At 30.8% G+C, this 10,878-nt stretch overlaps 1 protein-coding gene across 5 annotated transcripts in view; it reads right to left on the bottom strand.

Moving 5' to 3' along the window:
• Positions 1–6: 6 nt before the first annotated feature.
• Positions 7–10,878, bottom strand: part of LOC106469135 (transcription initiation factor TFIID subunit 8-like) — a 19,608-nt gene continuing 8,736 nt past the window's right edge. For 2 of the 5 annotated variants that reach the window (XM_022397563.1, XM_013929599.2), the window contains exons 2-7: positions 4,669–4,767; positions 3,704–3,766; positions 3,228–3,352; positions 2,645–2,792; positions 2,180–2,290; positions 7–1,346 (exon numbers count right to left, since the gene is read on the bottom strand). In XM_022397563.1, the coding sequence (XP_022253271.1) occupies positions 1,246–1,346; positions 2,180–2,290; positions 2,645–2,792; positions 3,228–3,352; positions 3,704–3,766; positions 4,669–4,687 (567 nt within the window). In that variant the 5' untranslated portion in view covers positions 4,688–4,767 and the 3' untranslated portion in view covers positions 7–1,245. The other 3 variants (XM_022397566.1, XM_022397564.1, XM_022397565.1) reach the window with 3 other exon arrangements.

Raw genomic sequence — 10,878 nt, 5'->3', positions numbered from 1 at the left:
TAAAGAAATAGAAGGCCACCTTATTATTAAATCATGTATATTTAACCATGTAGAATACAGTTTTATTTGGATAATTTTTTTTGGCCAATGGTAATAACTTGTTAAAAAAACAATAAAATGTAGACTGCCACCATGTACAGGACCTTCATTCGTTATTCATGATTCATTTAATAGAAATGGTTACCAACAAAAACTGGATACTAGAACCAGACTCTAGTCAAACTAAATAAACATTCAACTAGCTTTCATTTTTAAAAAGTAAAACAATATATTTTCTGTGGATCTCTGAGTTTTTGGAGTTCAAAGTCTTTTAAAACCCAATATCATGGTTATTTCTAAAACAATGGAAGAAATTATTTCTTGATGAAAAATAAATCTAAATTTCATCACAAATGAATATGTATTATTATTACAATTTTAATTCTTTAAAGTTTTTCACCTTTAAAATGCCCATAAAAGGTTTTTAGCAATGTTGCAAGAATGAAATTATTTACCTATAGGTCTGAAATTTGTGATAAAAGTCAGGTAAACTGCAGATGTTTTCTTTATACATCCCTGATAATTTGTACATTTTGGATTCAAAATCAGAGGTGTAAAAATAACTATCATTTGTCTTTCACAAGCCACTGCCTAAGAGGACATTTGTTCAATACCAGAACTTGTCAGTTTGGCTGGATGATGTAATATAAATGATTCTGTGAAACACTATTCATATATGTAGTATAATACTTTAAAAAAGTTACAATTAAAATGCTGACAGCTTGGTGAAGCATTAGAAACCAATAGGCCTAAAATTTGATATAAAAATCTTGTACACTTTTAAGGTATTATAAGTACTTCTACCTTTGAAGTAATAACTTTGAATACTATGGGTTAGGATGTTTTCAAGGTCTAGGTCACAATGTAGCAATTCAAATATTTTTTGAAGTTCTTCAGTATTTTATCCACATGAGTGACTATACAGAATTTTAAAAGATCAATAAAATTTACTTACTTGTCCACCATGTCATTTAAACATGCTTTCTTAACATATTCCATGAAAACGTATTCCTCCCAAAGAGACTATATCTTGGATGTATTATAAATAATATCAAAACTCAAATACTTAATCTAAGAGCTGCTGTAAGTATTTTTATTTAATTAAAAAGGCACATATTTAGGAAATAAAGTATAAAACACGAATATATACACACACATACAATGTATTTTTATAGAACTATGTATCACTCCTTCTAAAAATTTCTATCAACGTCTGCGTTTTTTTGGCATCTTCACAGGCCGTAAGTAAGGACTGTCCATCACATCCATATCGCTATCAGCTTTACTGGCATTGACATCATCTGGTCCTAATGAGAAATAAGCTTTTGAAATTATCAGTAAAATCACATAAGAAATAATTAATTAAAAAGCACTCTTATCTCACACTATATAAACTTTATAAAAGTCTTCACTAACTTATATCTGTAAAGTAACACATCACCACCTCAGTAATTTTACATAATAAATTAAAATATCCTTGGAAACTCAGTATAATCTTCTATGGGTGGGGTACAAAATGTGCATGCCAAGACCTTTTACAGAGTGCCATTCAACATGGTATTATGTATTTGATGTCAAAGTTACCAATTATTCATTTTACCCTACATTACTCATTTAGCAACAGCTAAATACCAGATATAAAATAAAGGGCAATGAAAAATTGTATATATATACAATTCAGAGGTTTCAGAAGTTATGAATACTATATAGTGGACAAAAATACTTTTATTTTACACATGAACATCTGAATTGTCAGGGTCTAAATGATGTTGTCAATTCACAGACATACCTTGAGCACAAATACTTTTGTAACAAATTTTTTATGTATAACAGATTTGTACATTTTAGTATAAGCTTACAATATTTTGTACAGATGCATATATTAAATCCAGAATTATAGTCAACATTCCTTCTGCAATGGACTAACCTTGTGTACATTTGGTTAATTGTTATATCCCAAGATATAAAATATTTCACCAATAACAAAAAATGTTTAATTTAGCATCTGTACAGTGTTGTAATGCTTAATAATACATGTCAGTTACCTTTGAGTGTAGGATTTTGCCAGATGAATGGTCTATGCATTAGGAATGTTGAAGTTTTATTTACTTTATGTTAACTAAAATCAAGAGACAACAACCTGTAATAGGTAATCTTTGATCTCTGTTATTTTCACTCTCTTCTTCATACACCTGATCCTTAGGTAGTAAGGCACTCAAGCAGGGATTGGATAAAGGCTTGCATGCTATCACTGTAAATACAGTTATAATACTGAACTTCTACATATACTATTGTATGTTCATTAAATCAGAGTTTATCTAATAATTTGATTTTCCAGTTAAGTACATATTTACTTTTTATTACTTTTAATAATAATTTTAAAAAAATTAATATTCAAAGACCTAATAAAACATTAAATATTAAGTGCCAATAGATACATTTTGATATGAGGTATTGGATTTATCAAACTTAAAGAAAGAAAATCTATCAGTATAACAGTCATAGTAAAAATCATGCTCGACTGCTAGTTTTTTTTTTTAAGTAGTCAATAAATATTTTTCTATATGTGATACAAAATTTCTTTTATTAAAATTAGGTGTCTTACAAGGGAACAAGTTTGTGTCATCAGTAGACAGATTATGTGTATCGCCTGTTTTAGCAATAAACCTTGTCAGAGCTCGTTCAACATCCCGCTTCTGACTCGCTGCTTTTTCACGTAAAGCCTCATACTCAGTCACTGGTTGTTTGTATGTCTATTAATACAAAAGAAAAATATTAATCAAAAAAAATTTATATCAACAGAATAAAATATTTTATTATAAAAATAAAACATATGAGGGCTTCATTCTTCTAATTAAATTTACAGAAATATTAAAAAAGATAGAATAAAATAATTACAGAAATGCTTCTGAAAAAAAAAGAAACAAGTATTAAATCTTATAAAATATAAATTTTATAAATATATAACATCATTTAGAAATACCTCATGATTTAAATATAGTAAGAAAATTCATGATAGCTAACATTTACAAAACAGTAAAGAATCTCACAACTACAATATTTAGAGTCAACATTTCTTAATAGAGTAGTGTTTTCATAAAAAAAATTAGTTTAAAATGATGTTGTTTAGTAATAATTCAAGCTATAAGAATGATAATTAACACTTTCCAGCCTTTGAAATAACTTACTGGGGTGCGAATGTAGGCATGTGGATCAGGAAATGGAGGATAGTGTTCTGGAATATAGCTAGGAAGTGGACGTTTCTCACCTGCTTGGAGAATTTTGGAGTTGGATGGTAAAGGTGTAACTGATGCTGCCATAAAGAATATTATTATTAGATTCAACAGAAACTATTCTGAGGCCTAACAACCTATTCAAATTAAGATCCTGATTACTGTGAGTTCAGGAAAAAAACAACAACCTTACCTTAAAGCTCATTTGTCAAACACAAGTATTTCTCTCTTTTAAAGAATTCTTACATTAGTAAAAATAGAAAATAACACAACTTTTTTCAGCATAACCAAATAACAGATATATTTCCTATTGACACTTAGAATGACAGAACTATGAAAAAAGCAAACAATTAGATATGTTATCAATATCTCCACCTCCATCAATATCAATTACCAGACTGAAATGTTAAAGAAAAGAAACAAATACTTACGTGTTGGCAGGTTAATTCTGTTTGATCTTTTAGCATAAGATGGGATAGAATCAATGTTGATCCCTAAGAAACAAAAAGAGTACATCAAATACTGTAAGTAAGTCTAGCATTAACATGAAAATTTGAAACTGCACAGAAAAAAAGATCTTTTAATTTATTTGAATGTTTCCATAAAGACTGTCTATAAAGGCAATGTTTGCTAAGTTTTTAACCCTTTATTTAATGCACAACCTTCTAGATTAACTTTTTTAGCAAAAAAATCTGAAACACCTCAATAAATAATTACTTTTAGAAAAGTGTGTACTTCATGAATCCTCATCACTCGTAAAATATCAATACATAACAAATAATAATAGTCAGGAACTCAGTTATTTCCACTTCACTGCCTAAAAAACTGTAGTAAATGAAGGACACTTAACTTTTTTTGCAGCTCATACAAAAGAAACTATTATTTCCAATAATGTTTTACCTTTTAATAAAGCAACTAATCAAATAATACAATAGTTTTAAGAAACTATGTTGTTTTTCAAAGTAAACATCCACTATTTCTTAATGATCATCTCATGAATTTGGTCATGTTGTGTCATTGGTTTTTTGTTTCTTCAATGCTGTTAAGCTAATCTATAAACTTCTACATTTATAATTTTTAAAAAAGTTTGTTAAAAACATTTCATCTGAGAAACATTTAGTTATTTTCTGTCCAATACATAAAACTGCTGTGACATTTACAACTCACAAGTAAAATTCACAATTAACTTATCAAGTTTACTGTTTCAAACTATCAGCAATGTAAAGGACAGGCTTAGCTCCACCTGCATACATTCTGTAAGCTGTGGAGTTATATAGAAAATCAGAAACTTTACTGGCATATCATTATTTTCTACATAAGTATGATTGTGCATGAGAGTCACTTTTACAGTTAGGAAAAAGTTACAAGAAAACTTTCATGTATCTTGCTTGCTTACCCATTTCTACAAGTGCCATAACAATGTCACCAACTACTGGTTGAGTCCTACCACTTAACTCACAAAACCCATGGGTGCTTCTTGCTATCTCGGTAAGACCTAAACAAAAGATGAATATGACATAGGAGTGAAACTGTTAAATATCATGTACTAACTAGGCAGTTTATCAGAAAAAAAAAGGGTTATTTCAACAAGGAGTAAAAGCTACTTCTAATCTGTGACAACATTCTTTACTTATGAACTGAACCAAATGAACATTAAGTGATCTTATTTATTAGCCAATAGTAATTTTAATATCTTGGAAAGTCAACTACTTCAGACAAACTCTGGCTTTTTAAAGTACACATCAGAACTAAAATTTCCAATTTCACAGTAACTTGGACATAACTGTGGTGAGAAAAAAAAAGAAAAGATATTTAATGTAACAATCTATAAACAACTAATAAAAAAATGTACTTTGATCAAATTCGGGTTGAGAGGTAGTAAAGAAAAAACAAACAAATATAAATAATTAAAATTTACAGAAATTAAATTTGGGATAGGATGCAGAAAATAAAGTAGAATATACCATTGCAAAAAAATGATGATATCTTATAACCTTTTAGATCCAAGAAACAAAACAAAACAATGTGCTATGCCGTGGGTAAGAAAACAGTACTAGTAAGCTTGTTCTAAAAGGCTTAATGGAAACTAAATATTTCCAACACAAACAAACATATATTTATAAAGTTTGATCATTTAATGGAAAAAAAAAACGGCAACAACACTAAACTGCCTAGTAACAGTACGAGTTTGTTTGTTGTATAGCTAAGCCATATTAGGCTATATGCTGTGTCTACCGTGAGGAATCGACCCCCGAATTTTGGTGTTGTAAGTCCATAGACCTACCGCTGTCCCACTGTTAGACAGCAGTTTGAGAGCTCAAAGAGGTGTAAAAAAACAATCAAATTATGTTGCACTAAAGTCTTTATGCGATTATTGTGTGTGTCAGTATTTCAAGTTGTTAACTATCAGCAATTAATCATGTGATATGTGTCTTACAAGCTTATATTTTATTAATCATAAGCCTAAGGATATCAAATCACACTTGTTTTACATATCTTCACAGTTCATCGTGTCAGTCGTGAAAATTTCAGGTAAAGTAAACCTGAAAATATAAATCGGTGACCACAAAACACGTGCATATCCGCTGTATTTTATATAATTTTTCATTGCAAATCTTACAATAGTTAATGATTTTCCCACGTGATATTAGCCGGCGTTTTACCCAACAGTTCAATGCGTTAGTTATTATTTAAACTGGTACATTTCCAGTGAATCGAAAAAACACAAAAGATATTTAGCGACCTCGACCTTTTTAAAGCAAAAGCAAGCACTAAATATAACACTGTTATCGATTTTCTGAGTTTTCTAGGCCACACATGCACCTAAGTGTTTCAGTACGATCCGTTCAAGGTTAGCCTGCTCTTCACTGGAGGAAGTAACTATGTTAATCTGGGCCGAGGTATGGAACAAAAAGAATGCATCCCTGCACAACGAGCGCGACTCACAGGGAAATAGACCATCCACGCATATTCATCGTGGTCAAGGTCGGGATGGGAGAATCCAAATTGTTACGATTACGAAAGATAAGGGAGAGCAACTGGCTTGTACTCTTACCCCCTGAAATCGTCTCAACGTGGTTGATACCAGATGATCCAATCAGGTACATTTTGTACTCTTACGTCATTTTCTATCTTGGGGTTTTATCGTTATAAGTATCGTGTTTTGTAAGTCTAATTAATGAAAATAATGTAACTGTATCACTTATATGAAACATTAAAATTATTACATTGTGAAAGGCGTTTGAAACTACTGAAGCTAATATTACAGATAATGAGATCAAAACAATTAAGCATATTCAAAAGAAAATCACACATATATAATAATATACAGAAGAAAAAAAAGCCACAAAATTGACAGAAAAATAAAAGTCTTCCTAAGTCTTCTTTCTTTTGTTTTTATTCCGAATTTTACACAGAAATGTTAAATTTAAAATTCACACTTTTCAATTAAAAAATCTAAAGTCACATTCCTTTAAAAACAACAAAATTTTGTTTTTTATTGGCTATTTTAAAAACTGAAAACATAGTATACACTATGCTGCAATTTCTGGTAATCAATGTAATGCGCAGGCTTGTAAGAGGTGTCTTCACCTTAAAATAAGAATTTTCAAAAAGTGCGGGCACACGTTTACTTTGGCTATTTAATTGCTCGGTCATGAGAGCCTTTCTTGTTTTTCCACCTGTAGTAGTATTATTGTCCTGCAAAAAAAAAGGTTTTGGACTTATAGACTCAGTGTCGAATTCAGGTGGTGTGCGGGAAAGGAATATCACCCTGTGCCCCCCCCCCCCACCCCGATATACAGTATTTTCCATTTCGTCGAATTTGAATTCATTTCACCAGTGGAAAGGTCTGGATTCAACACTGTATCAATTTGTTATTAAAATTGATTAATTTCTTCAACCTTCCCTTGTAGTTCTGTATTTCTTTCACATTTGTTTTATTTAAATACAAAGCTGAACAATGGACACATTGTGCTGTGTCTACCTTCGGAACCAAACCCTGATCTATGCATTATAACCCTTCAAGATTAAAGCCGAGCCACTGGGGAGCATTGTCTATAACATTCGTAATACTCGATTAATCAAAAGGCGAGCTAGAAAAATAATTATAACTAAAGGTAGGAGTTTAGTAACGCCAAATTATAAATTCTCGAGAAATTTAAAGAGAGAGAGAGAGTGTGTGATAAGAACTGGTCGTCAATTTTAATTATGAAGTTCGGGCTGTTTTATGGTATAATAAATCGGTGTACATGCAAAAATAGTTCCTGCAATGACTCTGAATCTATTATGGCCAATGCCATACGATTCACGGTCAAAATAAAATGTTCTCTAGTTTATCTTTCATATGCCCTTCAATGAATGAATTAAGACTAACGTGTCCTGACTGTCCGCTGTACTCGGTTTTTGCGACCTCGAGAGGACAATGCTGGCACAATTTAACACAAAAATGCCTCACTGACCTAATATCACAAAATCTCGTGTTACATTTACCTCATTACAACCACAACTTGGAAAATGATGTGTTAAGAAAGCTTTATTCTGTGCCACTGGTACAATTTAACGTAGTTATATGGAACGATTCTAAGATTTAACCTTCGGTTACACAAGGGCTTTGACATAATTATTTAGATAATGTCGACCCAGTAAATACTTAGAACAGCGTTGATGAACCCTTTCGATACCAGAAACCAGCTCACTGCCTCTCTAAATTATTGCAGACTATTAAAATGCAAGTACAATGAAAAACCACTACGATTTAGTTTGAATATTTTTAAAGTAATTCTTGCTTTGTTTTCTGGAAATTCCACGGCCCGTCAATGTGGTTTTGACGGAAGAAAAGCAACAAAAACAAATTAAAACGTCGTAACCTGTCTTTTTCGTGTTTTCATCTTCCTATAAAGCCCTTTAATTTTAAAAGTTTAAATGTTAATACAGTAATATGAATGGCCACAAGTTATGATCTACAAAGCTACAAAGCTGTATAGACAAATGAAAATTGTGTAAAAATCAATTTTTTATTATATTTAAAAATTAAAGAGCCAGTTGTTTTTTTCACCTTAAGTTTTTGTTTTGTTTATTGTTACGCACAAAGCTACACAATGGTCTATCTGTGATGTACCCACCACGAGTATCACAACCTGATTTTTAGCCATTAGACTTACTGCTGAGCCACTGGGAGGCATTAAATAACCAGAAATGATATCTGCAGTAATTTAACTTTCAACTAATACAGTGAATTTAATTTTTATTACACTAATGTCTCTCTCAGAATAAAACAAATGTACAAGATAAATAGTATTTTATACAACGATTTCATATTAGAAATATATCAATAGCAAATTTGAAAAGGAAAATACACTACAAACCAATAAACCTACACGTAGGCTCAAGAACGTTTGTTTCGTTCATACAAAAATTATCGTTCGGGTTCAAAGTAGGTCTAATTAGCGACATCTAATACCTACTTGAAAAATAAATATTTAGTTGACGTTAAAGTTGACAAACCATAAACTAAGTAGGAACATATGAAATTATACATCGAAAATGGTGGACTACGATATTCAATATATATATATATATATAATTTTGCTATCTTAGCTATTACCAGACACTCTCAGAGAGGCCTGAGCCACTTCTATATTTTGAGCCCCCTGGCTATAATAAAAAAATGACGACACATAAAAACAAAATAACACAATCATTAGCCCAAAAGAAAAGTGAAACATAATTTAAATATTTTTTATCCCACATTTAATAAATGCTTTTCTAGCCATTTTATGTGCGTAAAAAAATAAGTCACGAAACTTAACAATTGCAAAAAATAACAAGTCTAAATTTGAGACCCCTTTGAGCTAGAGGCTCTCCTGACCCCCCTCTAATTGGCTCTCCTGCTCCCCCTCTAATTGGCCCTAGCTATTAAAAACTATTATCTTTATACCCTTTTCATGCGATCTAAAGACTGAACGAATTTTACACTTAGTTTCATGCTTGTCAAAATACTCACAATGTGAAATACATAGACTTACAAATTAAAAGATATTGTAATCACTCGTATTTAAAAAATAAGGATCTAAAATTAACATTTAATCTTATAATTTTATTTAAAATATTACTGATACAAGTATTTATGTGTGTTTTACAAATATGTGAATAAAACTTGTGCTGCTACATTATTTACTCGTCCCACAGAAACGCTGATAACACACTTTATAAAATAGCACAAGCTGACTCGTTTTATTCCCTGTAGTCGAATATCAAGGTTACTTCAGTTCCAATAGAGGTCATACTTGCACTAAAAAGACACGATATAGAACACGTTATGTAGGACAAGGCCACAACACTGGCAAAGAGAAAGTGTTAGAACAATTGATTACGCCCATCAGACGCTTCAAGGTTACGCCAACCCTCAATAACGGTAGTGAACCAAAAGACGACCATGAAATCAGTCAGCCAATCTAGACGAAGCTTATCCATAAGCGCATGCGGAATGAGGCCCGCTCAACAAGTTTTTCTTATTTAGATATATATATATATATATTCATATATAAAGACACAAAACGCAACAATTATATTGATTTTAACTTATATTGTAAATACAGATAATTGGGAAAACAAAACCTGAAGAAATAGGCAAAAATGTAAATACAATGTTAACGCATCTCCGAATAATACACTGCATTCTAAAAGAGATAGTGCTACCATCTGTCGGTAGTGATTTACAATTATTTTCTTTGTTTACCTGAAGGTTTATGGCTGTAAAGAGAATTTTTATTATAAATACGTATAATAAAATATACATTGCATTGCAAACAAGGAACATGAAGCAAACTCCGAAGCAACTCCTATAAGTTCTAAAAATACAATTTTTGCCTCCTTTTAACACACAAAATAGTACAAATGCTGTCATAACACCTGCTCTACAAACCGCTCTAAAATCAAGTAAAAAAAATTTACAAAAATTAAGTATGATGTAGGGATGACAGTGCCAAAAAATATAAAAACAGTTTCGCCAGTTTCTTCATTACACTTGTAGAATGACTTCAGATATTGGTGTTATAACATACAATTGGCTACAATAGATTATTAATTAACACTGATCCTAATCTTGACTTCTTGTGACTTAATGTTGAGGAACCTACAGTAAGGAATGAACATATGAAAAGTATATAGCTGTATCATCCCTATATTTATGTTTGCATTTTTTTTGTCACTGCCATTCTTACATCATTTTACATTCATAAAATGTTTTTTTATTACTTGTCTTGTGACATTTGTTCCCCCTGACTGAAATTTAGTGTATTCTATGAATGTATCTAAATAAATATTAATATTATGTTATTTGATTTTTTTTACTCCTTCACTTCATACATAACATATGGATTGGCTCCATAAAGACACTGACTGTATAGTGTACAAAGCACTGAGTATTGCACATGTTAGTCATCTAATGTTCAACTATTATTGGCTGGTAATTCCTGTTTCAACCTATATTTAAGATATATGCACTACCAGCACTTGTGTTTGAAATTTTTTTTAACTATAATAAATAATTAAAAACAACGTTTTCTATTTACAGAATAAAAACTTTATTGAAGCCGTATGGTTT

Source organism: Limulus polyphemus, unplaced genomic scaffold (assembly GCF_000517525.1).
Source record: "Limulus polyphemus unplaced genomic scaffold, Limulus_polyphemus-2.1.2 Scaffold3321, whole genome shotgun sequence".
NCBI lineage: Eukaryota > Metazoa > Arthropoda > Merostomata > Xiphosura > Limulidae > Limulus > Limulus polyphemus.
Note: the sequence above shows the minus strand (reverse complement) of the source record. Positions and strands in the feature narration are given on the sequence as shown.